Here is a 14,700-nt window from a genome sequence, read left to right on the forward strand (position 1 = left end):
AAATACGTCAGCAATAAACAAAGAGGTATATGGAGAGTGAGCTTTACACATGCACTACAAAGGAATGGCTTCATTTGTACTAAAAATGAAACACAAACACCATCGTCTATCTATCATTTACTTCTTGTATTTGTCTTTTTGTAATACGTGTACCAAGCTATAGCCCCTCAAGCATTTTTTTCTTTTGTACCTTTGTGGCATTATTACTCTGAGGGATTTTATTTTCAATTCTTTATACATTTTACCAATACATTTTACATCTACACCCAGTGAAACAGCACTTTATAGGAGTAAGGGGACACCAAAGTAGCCCTCGTCCTAGGGCTTACACCAGATGTAGTATTCAACATTGTAGCAACAACTGTCGAAAGAAGTATAAATAGGTAACAGATTTATTCTCTTTCTCTTCCATTATTGATACTCTATAACACACAGCTTTTTGCAAATGTCAGCAGCTAATTCTACTTTGAAAATGGACACATCCATGAACGAACAATCTTCCAACACTAATGAGATCTATCAAGATGTTGATGAATACAATGAAGATGAAGAATCATCGATAGATTCAACTCCAGTTTCACCTCCGCCACCTGCTCGCAAACAGTCATGGAGGGAAATCTTCATGTTGTCATTTTCTTCATTAGGTGCAATATATGGTGACTTGGGCACGTCTCCGTTATACACCATGAACTCGATCAAGTATTCTCAATCACCACCAAATAAGGATGATGTATATGGTGGTGTGTCAATCATCTTTTATGTATTCACTATAATTGTCATTTTCAAATATGTTTGTATTGTGTTGGTATTTGGTCCCAATAATGGCGAAGGTGGTCAAGTGGCAATATATGCTAAAATTGCCCGGTTTTTGAAAATCGGGCCCAAGGGAGTTGTTATACCAGGAAAGACCGAGGGTGGGGAGTTGGATGATCTGGATTTAAAAGTGCTTGCAAGACAAGACACGTCGATGTCAACTGATACATTACATTCAAGAATTGAGCAGATCAAGCAACATCCAGTATTGATTAAAATTTTGAAATTGTTCATTCTTGGTGCTTGTTTCTTTGGTTGTTCTTTGGTTATGTCGGATGGTTTATTAACTCCAACAACTTCAGTACTAAGTGCCATCGGTGGTATTCAAATCGCTGTGCCTAGTTTCAACAGTGTCCTTGCAGTTTCCGAAGTCATTTTGGTTGTCCTATTTCTTATTCAACAATTTGGTTCAACAAAGATCAGCTTCACATTTGCACCAATTATTTGTATTTGGATGTTTGGGCTAATCATTTGTGGTATTTACAATATTGTTGTTCACCATCCAGGTATATTTGCTGCTTTATCTCCTTACTACGCCATCAAGATATTACGCAATGGTGGGATTGATGTCTTTGGGGGTGCAATGTTGGCCATAACTGGTACTGAAGCCATGTTTGCTGATATTGGCCATTTTGGTAAGTTACCAATTCAATTGACATTGAGTTTCTTTGTTTATCCTGCATTGATCTTGTGTTACCTAGGACAAGGAGCTTATTTGGTAAAACATCCTGATGCCGTTGTCAATCCGTTCTTCATTTCATTGCCTGGTGGTACTGGATCTGCTCCTTATTGGATCATGTTTGTGCTTTCCACATTAAGCAGTATTATTGCATCACAAGCATTGATACTTTCAGTGTTTAGCATCACTTCCCAATTGATCAACCTCGATTGTTTTCCAAAGCTAAGGGTAGTCCATGTATCACATCAATATGCTGGTAAAGTATATATCCCCACTGTTAATTGGATGTTGATGATTGGTGTTGTATGTACAGCTGCAGGTTTCAAAAATAGCAACAATGTCACTGCAGCCTATGGATTGGGTATTTCGCTCGATTTGATTGTTACTTCATCATTGATTGTCATTTGCTTGTTTTATGTTTACAACACCAACATCTTTTGGCCCGTTGCATTTGCCTTCGTATTCATCCCATTGGAAGCTTGTTTAGTCATTGCCAATTTGAAGAAAGTACCCCATGGAGCTTGGTTCCCGTTAATGATGGCAGTATTATTTAGTACATTCCTCACGATCTGGAGATGGGCGAGATCAAGAAAAGTTGATCAAGAGATCCATCAACAAGTTAAAATTGCCGACTTGTATCCATTTTTCCAAGCAAAATCAGTGACAGTTGACCTTAGCGGTGACTTAGATTTAAGCACCAGAGGTAGATCAAGGGAAAGAGTGACTGTTATTCCTCAGCCAGCTAGGAACCAAGTAATAACCAAATACGGAACCCAAGTATTGCAAAAACACCTCGGTGTTGGATTCATGTATGTTAACTCATTGCTCACCAATAGTCCAAACACTTTGCCTCAATTATACGCCAAAATTATTCAAAATTTCGCATCAATACCCAATAACTTGGTATTTGTTGGAGTAAGAGTACTTTCCATTCCTTATGTGGTTGATCACCAAAGATTCGTTTTAGCACCAATGAAATTACCAGGTCACCATAAATGTATTGTTCGATTTGGATTCATGGAGGAGATTCAAATGAGTCAGGAATTGATCAAATCTATTATGCAGCTGATGCCCATACCAGAAGTCGTTATTGATGAGTTACCAGTGATTCATTTCTTTGAAAACAATGTAATTCAATGTCGTGAGTTTGAGCGTGATGACCGATGGGTAGTAAATGTAGTGTTGAAGTTGAGACACGCGGTTAGGAAATTAGTCGTGAATTACCTTTTCAATCCATTGATTCAATTGACTCATGAGTATGATAATGGGGATGAAGAGATGGAACGAATCTTGATTGGTGGCCTAGCTAGAATATAGAAATGAAGAAATGTAATGTACAGGAGTATTGTGTTTAGTACAGTGATACTAAATTACTCTTTGAGTTTGCAAGCCGCACAAAGTTCTTAAAATAATCTTTAGCATATCAAAAGTAATTCCTCAATCAATATTCTAAGATCCTTGCAACACTATTGTATACCGCACAAATGACAACAATTGCCACATCACACCAGGAGTCATCAATTCCTCGCAATAGAGTACTAACTACATTTGGTCTTTCTAAAAACTTGTCACAACCAATTGATATCAAAATCAATTATATGGAATGTACAGATGCCAATCTTGAACTAGCGACAATTTCAGAAAAGTTTACCAACCCAACAGTTTTTCGAAAATTATCCAATATATATAGATATCTGGACTTATTTGTAACGATTGAGGTCTATGATGGTAAAGATAACAACTTGATTAGTATACCGATCCAAACTTCGTACAAGGCATTTAATAATAAGAAACGAATATGGAATCAAGTGTTGAAGTTGGCAATTGATGGGAACCAAGTGTGGTATGATTCCTATGTCAAATTTACTGTGATGGAGATTGTCAATACTGAGCCATTTGTTTTTGGGGTTGGGTTTCTTAGTCTATTCAATCATAAATCGTCCACATTGAGGAGTGGATCACATAAGATACCTATATTCACCGAAAGGGATGTGACTTCAGAGCAAGAAAAATTGAACTATGGGACATTAACAGGTCAGACTGCACTAGAACAAGATTTAATCAACTACGAAAATGGACAATATCCTCGAATCAACTGGTTAGATAAGATTGCATTGCCCAAGATTGATGTGACTTCAGATTGTAATCGAGATCATGATTATTATCTATACATTGAGCTTCCCCAATACGAATTCCCTATAATATATTCCGACATTACATACAATGTGCCATCTTTAGAGCCACGAACACTGGTCAACCCACCAATGAACAACACTACAAGCAAAGTGATTAATTCAATTGACATCCCCATGTCTACCTCACTGGATCCAAAAGCTACTAAAATATATGATCCAGATTTTCAGTTGACTGCAAATTGTGCCGTAAACTCAACGACTGTGGCAAATGTAAATTCCACTAATGCAAATGCAATGTTGGATCCAATAGAGCTAAAGTTTCATAAATTGGAGAGAAACATTAACAACAACTCTATCATTGATAAAGACTTGAAACCATCACCACAGTTACGAGATGAGCTTCTAAAGATTTTGTTAAAACCCTCCAATGCTGAATTAACCGATAATGAGAAGAATCTCATGTGGAGATTCCGCTATTATTTCAGTAAGAACAATTCCAACGACTCAAATACCAAAGCCACCAAATCATTTTTGCCTAAGTTTCTCAAATCAATCAATTGGGAAAATGATTATGAGTTGGATCATACGTTTAAAGAGATATTGCCGTTGTATTGGAGTGTTGAAAACTTACAAATTGGTGATGCGTTAGAATTGTTGGGGAAATTTTTCAATCCTCATGTATTGGGAAAATCAAGGTATTCTGATGATAAATTTGCATCAAAAAGTGATGATGCTAAATTGACGGAAGATGAATTGAGATTTCAAAAAGTATTTGAAAATATTTGTTATTTGAGGAAATTGGCAGTGGAGAGATTGAAATTGGCAAGTAGTGAAGAATTGCTACTTTATCTTTTACAATTAGTCCAAGCTTTGAAATATGAGGCATTGATATATCAAGATGTTGCCAAGAAGGAACAAGTGAAGAACGAGGAAGCAAAAGCAGACTTAGATTGCATGGATCTACCTCTCGCGAAATTTCTTATTGAGCTGGCAGTTGAAAATGAGCAATTGGGAAATTTCTTTTATTGGTATGTCAAAGTTGAAAATGAAGATCAATTGAGCAAAACTGGGGGAAATGATACCAGTATTTATGCCATCATTTTAAACAAGTATATTGAATGTTTGAAAATATTCAGTCATGAACACAAAGTACCTTATTATAAACATCTTAAACGACAAATTTGGTTCATTAAAAAGCTCACACATTTAGTGGAGCTACTTCGAACAACTTTCAAAAAGGGTGAAGCGACTACAAAGAAAATTGAATTTCTTCGAGATTATTTATCCTCATCCATTAATGAGCTACTTAAATTCCCAGAGCCGTTCCCATTGCCCTTAGATCCATCAATTATGGTTTGTGGATGTTATCCCCAAGAATCATCTGTTTTCAAATCATCATTGGCTCCATTGAAAATCACATTGAAAACAATTGAGCCCAAACAACGTAGTCGTCAAACATCACAAATATTTGGTAAAAAATCCACGAACAAATATGGCAAATACCCCTTAATGTTTAAAATTGGTGATGATTTACGACAGGATCAATTGGTTATTCAGATTATCAACTTGATGGATCAGTTGTTAAAGAATGAGAATTTGGATTTGAAATTGACTCCGTATAAGATCCTTGCTACTAGTCCTGTGGCAGGACTTATTCAGTTTGTGCCTAATGAAACACTAGACGTGGTTTTGTCTAAATATGCACAAGTCGCTCCACAATTGGCGGGTGGGGCTACAGCTTCAGCCCCAGTTGGGTCTGAGGGTCACAAGGCAGCAGCTCCTTCTCATGTTGCTTCCAATGGAATATTGAACTATTTGAGACTCCACAGCCAAGATCAAGACCAACAATCAATCGAGCCAGCTTCCAAAAGCGTCTTGCATAGCTCTTCCAATACGGATTCACCACCTGAGTTACCACCACAACCCAAAGCCACAATCACATCCGACCTAGGAGTCTCTCCACAATTAATGGACAACTACGTCAAATCATGTGCCGGATACTGTGTTATTACCTATATCCTCGGTGTTGGTGATCGACACCTCGACAATTTATTGTTATCACCCAATGGGAAATTTTGGCATGCTGATTTTGGCTATATATTAGGTCGCGACCCCAAACCGTTTCCACCATTGATGAAATTACCCATACAAGTTATTGATGGAATGGGAGGTATGGATCATGAAAATTTCCACATTTTCAAAAACTACTGCTTCATCACGTACACAACATTACGTAAGAATAGTAATTTGATTTTGAACCTATTTCAATTGATGTTGGATGCTAATATACCTGATATTACAATTGATCCATCGCGAGTGGTTGAAAAAGTGCAAGATAAGTTTTGTTTACAAATGACTGAGGAAGAGGCCATTTTACATTTCCAAGATTTGATAAATGATAGTGTCAATGCTTTCTTGCCGGTTGTTATTGATAGGTTGCATAGTTTGGCCCAATACTGGAGAGCGTGAGTGATGGAATAATGAGCATTGTAATAAAGGAAAGTGAGATGAGAAGCTGATAGGGTTTGTTGTAGTGACTCGGTCTACTGTAGTATTGACGATCAACCTTAAGTGTTGGAATTATTGAACAGCGTATTTTCACCTCATTAACTATACATAAGAAGGTGCCTATCAATTCATCGACAGAGTTAATCTACAACCAAATCAACTTGGCTCTTTTTACACGACATTTTAGCCCTTTAATAGAATTGAAGGCAACAAATAGGATCTAGTGCCTCCAAAAGATGAGCCGAGAGTCCAATTAATGCTTTACCAGTCCATCTGGAAATTCAACAAGTCAAATGTATAATATACTATGTTTCATAGTAGTGTCAAATTGGTTGGGTCGTGTTATTCAATGTTGCGACACGCTATTCATATGGTTGCAAGTAGCACAAAATTTTCGAGTGTTTACCAATTAACCTAAATAAGAAGTACAACACAAAAACTGAAAATTCAGTTTCTTCTTTTGAGACTGCGTTGATCTGTGAGACCAGATGATGACGTTCAAAGACAAACACCTAAATATAGCAATTGACAAACAAAGTTAAGAAATTATTATTGGATTTTTTGTTGACTAAAGCCCTTTCATTGATAAAATCCTCAACTTTGCAGATTTATGAAAGAATCATTCGGGGAAACCATAGTATAGAAAACCGTCAATACTTTCTAATTCACTCCTTTACAGAAAACAACATTGCTCACATATACACAGTCCACTCCTTACATTTAAACCACCTCAATACATTGCATTTCTCTTAGCATATTGATACACCTTTGCATTTTTAAAAGCCCCTTTCGTTTCAATCAAAAGTTTGTATTCTCCAGTATATTTCATTCCATTTAGCATTCATGACACTACCTCCCTTACCATTCAAAGTGAAGACAACGGTTTCATGGCCTGGTGAAGAGTCTGGTGATTTGGGATTCGTTGAAAATGAGTTGATCCAGGTGTTTTCCATAGTTGATGAGAGTTGGTGGAGTGGGAAACTACGTCGAAATGGAGCTGAAGGAATATTTCCTCGAGAATATGTCACAATAATGGAGGATGATGCATCGAGAACTCCCCCTTCGGGGATGGGTACACCCACAAAGAAGAGACAGATGGGCGGAAGTACTATGTCAGTTGACCGAATTCAAAAGCAACCTTCAAACGCCATGTTAAATTACAAAATGGGAGACGTTGCATCACCATCTAGAGGTTCATATGACAGAATGAATCAAAGCTTTGAAGGGACCTCTTCATCAATGAAAAGCTCTTCTGCCTACATTTCTCAAGGAAGCAACAACAAATTGTCTCATCAGCAACAATCGCAATTACAAAGGGACCGTGATACGGAGATTGAATACTTTAAACGCATGCAGCATCAGTTAAAGCAACAAGAACAACAGCTCAACAACTATAAGCTCTATAAATCTACGCTGGATTTGAATAGAAACGTCATGATGTCACCTCCCAGGGACATGGCTCATTCACAACCATATCCACATGGCCATTCATACAAGTCTAATTCTTATGCTGATGTGAAATCGGCCAATATGGCACATAAACAACAGTATAAAGAAAGGTTAATGCAACAGTACCAACAGCAGCAAAAGCAAATGCATTATGGAAGTCACCCATCATTACCATTATCTCCCAATGCCATTTCCTCAAAGCAAAGGATTAAAACACCACGAGAGCAGGAATTCGTCAAGGAATATGAAGAGATTGCTCGTAAACGGGCCGAATTGGAGTACGAATTACAGAAGTTAAAGAGAACTGATCAACCAGCTCGGTCTCAAGGTCAGAAAACACCTTCATCGCCTTCAAAGTACAAGAGTTCCTCAAGAACGAAAGATGAGTTTTCCATTGGCTCGTACGACTCCATTGATGAGAGACAACGGTGCTCACGTGATGATTTGAGTAAGAAAATGTCAAACTATGTCACCGATGAAGAAGAGGAAATGGTACGTGGGGAACATGGTGAACAAGTCATGCTCAACTATGTCAGCTCAAGCAATATGTTTAGACGTGGTGACGAATCTCCACCACCCCCACCCCCCCCAAAGCATTTGACTCCTTCAAAATCACAAATCTCCAGTGGAGTCAACAATGACATGAGTTCTAATTCGCAAATGAGAATTCCTTTTGACAGTGACGATTTTCGTGCTTCAGGACATCAAGGCAATGCTATGGGGAGTATAAATAATGATGATGACTACTATCGTCTATACATGCAACACGAGGAATTGAAAAACTCCATCAAATCATTACAAAGTGATGTTATGAACTTGTCAGAGTTGAGTGCAACCAGTGCAGGCTCATTCATGAGACACAAGTATGAAAAAGATTTACAACAAAGTCAATCACGTATGAAGGGGATGGCCATCAATGAGGATATTTATGATTCAACCATGGTTGAAGAAGATGCAGAATATGATGATTTGGGAGTGGAGTCCAAATCTGATGTAATGAGTGCCGTGTTTGAGGATAAAAAGAAGGCAAATGGAAACATTTTCAAAAAATTATTGAAAAGATCAACACAAGAGCAATTGAATCCTATCGAACAAAGATTACAACGACAAGATGAAATTGATTTGGTTAGTTACAAGATGGACATTAATAGAATGAATTCATTAACGTCAAAGGAGAAACAAGGTCGCACTAAACGTGTGGTGAAAAGTGAAGCAAATCTAATCGTTAAACCATTGGATTACATCTCCGAAATAAATACTAATGAAACGACTGGATTTAATCAAGGAAGCGGTGAGTGTGCCACTGATGATGACAATAATGATTTTCTTGATTTATCGCTGATGCCAATGTCCAAAATTGATGCATTCATTGCCAATTATGATATTCGTTACGATTTGAATGATTTTATATCTGATGTTTCCGTCAAATTTCATAATTCAGAGTTGGAGAAGATTAGATGTGTGTTGTTACATATGTGCAAATTCCACGTTATTGAAGAGGAAGGAGAAGGAGGAGGAGGGCATGCAACAGCAGGTATTTCCCAAGTGAAGCCCAAATTGAAGGAAGTTCAACTGAAGGGAGAAGCATCAATATTCCAAATCAATTATATTTTCAAGAAGATTCTTGATGCATTGAGAATTCCATGTGAAGTTGTATTGGGGTTTTGGAAAAAGCCAAATGAGTTTTATCATAATGAACAATATGTTATTAATCATTGTTGGTTATCAGTATTGGTTGAAGATAAGTTTCGATTGATCGATATATATAATTTCGAAAACCCGTCCATTTGCAATTTACAAGACGTTGGTTATAATGAGTTTTATTTTCTTGCTCAGCCATTGAGTTTGGTATCAACCCACATTCCATCAATTATTGATTTGCAACATGTAACACCACCTATTGATCCCAGTATTGCATTTTATCTACCTCGTACATATTCCGGATTCTATGCCAATGAGTTATCTTTTCATAACTTTAACAACGCATTGACTAGATTGAAGGACCTAGAGATTTGTGAATTGGAGTTGTATGTTCCTACAGATGTTGAATTGTTCACTTTGGTTAAAACTTCCAAGTTAACCACAAACGATTTAAGCTTATGTCAAATCAAATGGGTTAATCACAGACGTATGGCTAAAATTAAAGCTATTTTACCCAAGAACGAATCAATTGGAGTATTACAAATATTTGCTGGGCCTAAAGGATTACAAAAACATTTTGATAATATTCATCAATTATCAATTGTGATTCCATTGACTCATCAGGGCTCGAATAGACAAACTAAATTTGTTCAAAGATTCCCTACTGTACAGAGTCAATTGAATGATTTATACATTGTCAAACCACAGGCTAATAAGTTGTTGCTAAAAACTACCTATCAATTTCAAATTGAGCAATATCCAAGTCAAGGTTTGCGTCATGCGCATGAATTATCATCGTCATTGCCAGATTTCAAAATAGTTATTGAATCCCCTCTGGGGAAATATTTTAAATTAACTCGTGATGAAGATGAAATAGACCATGCTGGTGGTGATGGAAGAATTACTGGCTCATTTCCTAAACCATTTGGTGTTTATTCATCCAATATCAAGTGTCTGGAACTTGGTGTTTATCGAGGATTGGTTATTGGAGATAATGGTAATAGTTGGTATGTGTTTGCTCAATGGGAGAGTGTTCAGAGCCTAGGCGTGTGAATATAGAAAAGAGAATCCTCTTTAGAATTAATTACTAATGCATATACTTTTGTAAAAAAGAGTTTGTAAGCATTGAGAGACACGGACCATGCCGGTGGAGTATTGTGACTTGACATCGCTCCGCAAAGATGCTGGCTAGCTCCGTGGCAAAAGAGCTCCTCGTTCCCATCCTATTCATCTGGGTGTAAGATAGTTCACCTTGCATATGAATTTGTAACAATAAAAAGATAAAAGGCGGTTGCGAAACAAACGAACAAACAAAAAAGAAAAAAAAGAAATTTCGACCCGACAATATTGGTTTTTTTTGTTGAGTGTTGGGTGGGGCGATTAACGTACGCACAGTTTAAAAAGGACGTTTGGGGTGCGGCGTGGACGGTAAAAACTGTAAAGGTCATTGGTGGTTCGATGCATCAGACTGGTACTTACGGGACGCAATCGATCTGATCAGGTGAGATCAAGTCGTCAATGGCAAAGGCGTAGGTTTCAGAGAGAAATTAGGCTTGGCTTAGAACATTCAAGGTAAGGTAGGTTTACTATGGGTGGAAAGTAGAACCAATTGAATTGCGTGTGTATCGGATGACCGGAAGATAATGTTGTTTTTTCAGTATAGACCTAAACGTAATTAGAAATTGTTTCAATTTCTATTACACCCCCTATAGAATGGTGTAAAACAATTTGCGTTTTATAAAATGTGGATATAGAAGAAACGATAGACATTTGTGTAACCAAATGAGGAAATAAAGAAGGACTTAAGAGGATTTTAGAGTAAGAAGTAGTGTACCAATTACCAAACGTTTAAAATCCTCAATTTCAATTAATCCACCAAAACCAGCAAGCTATATATCAACGTTACAAATGATTAAGGCGAAGTAAGGATCTAATAGACAGTCTCAACAAATATAAAACTAATTATAGCTTCTGATGGGTACACGGGTGATTTCACTAGTTTTTGCGCTTTTTAACTCAATAGTAAATAATGTCTTACTACTGTATATTAAAAAAGGTAGTGTACATGTAGCAAAACAATAAGGTTGAGCATCAATACTTACGAAATAAAGAGAGCAATAAAAAGAACGTTTGTTGATCCTGCATATAATGCAATGGTTTATTATTTAGATTTTTACTCAACAAAAATTTAATGTATGTGTGATGGGATGAATTTAACCGCTGGATATATTAAGTTAAGTTTTAATTAATCGTCACAATTTCTTTACCAACTATTCACAAGTTTATGAAAATACAGTACTCTAAGAGTCCACTGAAGCGTATACAACACCGCTTAGGTGTAACTCCTCTCAATGGCACACCAACAAGGCCCAAAATAGCATTGTTTAAAACGTCCCTATGTATGTAATATGAGTTCAATTTTTTTTTGGGTAAAATATGTGGCTTTGTGTAACTTCGTTTGATGTGCTTTAAGGAGTTGTGCTTTTCTTTTTTTATTTTATTTTTGCAGTTTAAGATTCAGATAACACCACCACCGTATTCTAATTCATCCCTGTCGATCTTTGTCATATTTTTGTCATATGATATATATAAATATACATATATATATAATAGAAAGGATATTTCTTCTTCTCATCTCAATATCTCTTTCTTGATATCTTTTGCTTTTATATCATCACTTAACAAACAATACAAAAGACTTATAGCGTTCTTTTGTTATTCGCTACCCAACAAAATTTTCAGCCTAATAAACTCTCATCACATATATTATTTACACCCAAGAACTCACATCCACCGTATATAAGAAAGAGGAAGTAATCAAACTTCATACAATATTAACACAACACAACTAAAACCAAGAAACTCCATTTTTTCACAATGACAACTACGACTGAACAATTGGAGACGGTTGAAATCACCAAACTAAACGCCATTGCCGCTGGTACCAATAAAAAGGTGCCTAGAATTGTGGCTGCTGGATTAGGTGGCAAATTAATGGGTACTGCCGATTTAGTTAAAGTTACTGCTGAAGAAATCACTCAAGATTCGATGGAATCTTTAGCTGAAAAAGATGCTAGAGAAAAAGCCAAATATGCTCACAAGAAACATATTTCAGAAGAACCTTGGACTACCAAGAATTTTTCTCAAAAGATTAATTGGCTTAATCTTATATTAGTTGCTGGTGTTCCAGCAATTGGTATGGGTGCTGCCCTCACAATTACCCCCCAAGTTAAGACGTTGGTATTGGCATTTGTCTTGTATGTATTTAGTGGTATTTCCATCACTGCCGGCTATCATCGTTTATATGCTCACAAGTCATATGATGCTGCCTTACCCGTGAGAATGTTTTTTGCCTTTTTCGGTGCTGGTGCCATTGAAGGTTCAATTAAGTGGTGGGGACATTCTCATAGAGTTCATCATAGGTATACCGATACTCCAAGAGATCCTTATGATGCTAGAAGAGGTTTCTGGTATTCCCACATGGGATGGATGTTGCAAAAAGCTAATCCTAAAAACAGAGCTAGAGCTGATATTTCTGATTTAGTTGCTGATAAAGTTGTTGTTTTCCAACACAAACATTATTTACTTTTGATGGTTTTTTCAGCGTTTATCTTGCCAACTTTAGTTGCTGGTTATTTCTGGGGTGATTATTGGGGTGGATTCATCTATGGGGGTGTATTCAAATCATTCTTTATTCAACAAGCTACCTTCTGTGTTAATTCACTAGCTCATTGGATTGGTACTCAACCATTTGATGATAGAAGAACTCCAAGAGATCACGTGTTAACCGCATTTGTCACTTTCGGTGAAGGATATCACAATTTCCATCATGAATTTCCAAGTGATTACAGAAACGCCTTGAAATGGTACCAATATGATCCAACAAAGATGGTCATTTATGCATTATCACAATTGGGCTTAGCTTGGAACTTGAAAAAATTTTCTCAAAATGCAATTGAACAAGGTCTTTTACAACAACAACAAAAGAAGTTGGATAGACAAAGACAAAAATTGAATTGGGGATCAAGTGTCGAAGAATTACCTGTATGGACAAGAGAGGAGTTCAACCAACGTGCCAAGAAAGAAGGTTTGATTATAATAAGTGGTATTATTCACAATGTCAAGAACTTTATCAAGGAACATCCTGGTGGACAAGCTCTAATTAGAGCTACTTTGGGTAAAGATGCGACCGATGCTTTTAGTGGTGCTGTTTATCGTCATTCAAATGCTGCTCATAATATCTTGGCTACTATGAGAGTTGCTGTTGTTAAGGATGTTTCTGTCAATGCTAACACTTTTGATGCCCAAGAACAGTATATGGAAAAGGAGAAACAAAACTGAGAAGCTAAAGAGGATTTATTGTTAATTTCAAATTGTTTTTGCCTTTTATTTTTTATTTTTTATTTTTTAACGATTGTTATGGAGAGAAAGGTTTTCTATTTATGGTTGTGTGACGTTGTCGGAGTTACTTGAAGTATTCCTGGCACGCCACTTCCGCTTTGTTGATTTTAAGCATGTCTTGTTTTATTTATATAGTCATACATAGTATTTGAATATGAACGTTGTTCAATGTTTAAGCTTGTGAAGTAATTCTAACAGTACTTCTTGTAGTGAACTCTTTACGACCGGGTGTTCGGCTAGTTCAGGAATACACTATCACGAATGTAAAACAATGATGTGACTCCTTTCACTTCTTCCATTGTGTTGTTTGCTCGCTTATTTTGACAAACACAAAAGTATAAATAGATTTCTGGTATATCATTGATTGGTGGTTGCGTTTGCACTGAAGGATGATGGACATAGGGCTGACTTGGTTGTAGTGTATGCAATGTATGAACCTTACTAATCACCGTATACACTTACCTCCTCAATCTTTAACTAGATTAGAACTAAACGCTGAGCAATTCCAATTGGTTTGTGGTTATGAGCTCTTTCAACTGATTTTGCGACTGAGACGAAGAAAAAAAAAAAATCACACCACAAATTGAGCAACTATACTAATAAGTCAAAATAACTACCAGATAAGTGTTACAACCCATACTGTGGAGTAGATCTGCTATTCCGAATTATTCCTAAGCCATCATCCATTGTGTATTTTTGTAGCACTTTTACTTCCAGCTGGTAAAAGTACAATATAAAATACATTTTTGCACCCATCAAATGTAAATATTCTGACAAAAAAAACCAAATTTATTTTATTGTGTTTTGTATATACTTAGAGTTACATATTATATATTTGGGTGCATAATGCACCTTCTTCAACAGAAATCTGCTGATTATTATTATTAGTAACTAGGAGAGACTATTACTCTCTCCTCTTTATGCATAATAAACCCAAATGTAACATCCTCATTTTAACTAAGTACTTCTGAACCAATTACGACTCATTTAAATAGTTACATTTATCCTTTAAGCTATATGCATATATAAACATCTTTCTTTCTTCCAATTAAATATTATTTATAAACCAACAAC

At 36.5% G+C, this 14,700-nt stretch overlaps 4 protein-coding genes across 4 annotated transcripts; all 4 read left to right on the forward strand. All coding sequences in view use genetic code 12, as the record gives it.

Moving 5' to 3' along the window:
• Window positions 1-445: 445 nt before the first annotated feature.
• CORT_0A06220 (Hak1 potassium transporter) lies at window positions 446-2,809 on the forward strand (the record flags this gene model as incomplete). Its single annotated transcript, XM_003866401.1, has 1 exon — window positions 446-2,809. One exon carries the CDS (start codon window positions 446-448, stop codon window positions 2,807-2,809), a length of 2,364 nt encoding a protein of 787 aa, XP_003866449.1.
• Window positions 2,810-2,976: 167 nt separating this feature from the next.
• Window positions 2,977-6,096, forward strand: CORT_0A06230 (Vps34 autophosphorylated class III phosphatidylinositol 3-kinase; the record flags this gene model as incomplete). The annotated part of the gene is made up of 1 exon (XM_003866402.1): window positions 2,977-6,096. The coding sequence occupies one exon, from the start codon at window positions 2,977-2,979 to the stop codon at window positions 6,094-6,096; it is 3,120 nt and encodes a 1,039-aa protein (XP_003866450.1).
• An 882-nt stretch (window positions 6,097-6,978) lies between these two features.
• CORT_0A06240 (Cyk3 protein) lies at window positions 6,979-10,278 on the forward strand (the record flags this gene model as incomplete). The annotated part of the gene is made up of 1 exon (XM_003866403.1): window positions 6,979-10,278. The coding sequence occupies one exon, from the start codon at window positions 6,979-6,981 to the stop codon at window positions 10,276-10,278; it is 3,300 nt and encodes a 1,099-aa protein (XP_003866451.1).
• Window positions 10,279-12,102: 1,824 nt separating this feature from the next.
• Window positions 12,103-13,566, forward strand: CORT_0A06260 (Ole1 fatty acid desaturase; the record flags this gene model as incomplete). Its single annotated transcript, XM_003866404.1, has 1 exon — window positions 12,103-13,566. The coding sequence occupies one exon, from the start codon at window positions 12,103-12,105 to the stop codon at window positions 13,564-13,566; it is 1,464 nt and encodes a 487-aa protein (XP_003866452.1).
• Between the last annotated feature and the right edge of the window lie 1,134 nt (window positions 13,567-14,700).

The sequence above is a fragment of the Candida orthopsilosis genome, assembly GCF_000315875.1.
Source record: "Candida orthopsilosis Co 90-125, chromosome 1 draft sequence".
Taxonomy (NCBI): Eukaryota; Fungi; Ascomycota; class Pichiomycetes; order Serinales; family Debaryomycetaceae; genus Lodderomyces; species Lodderomyces orthopsilosis.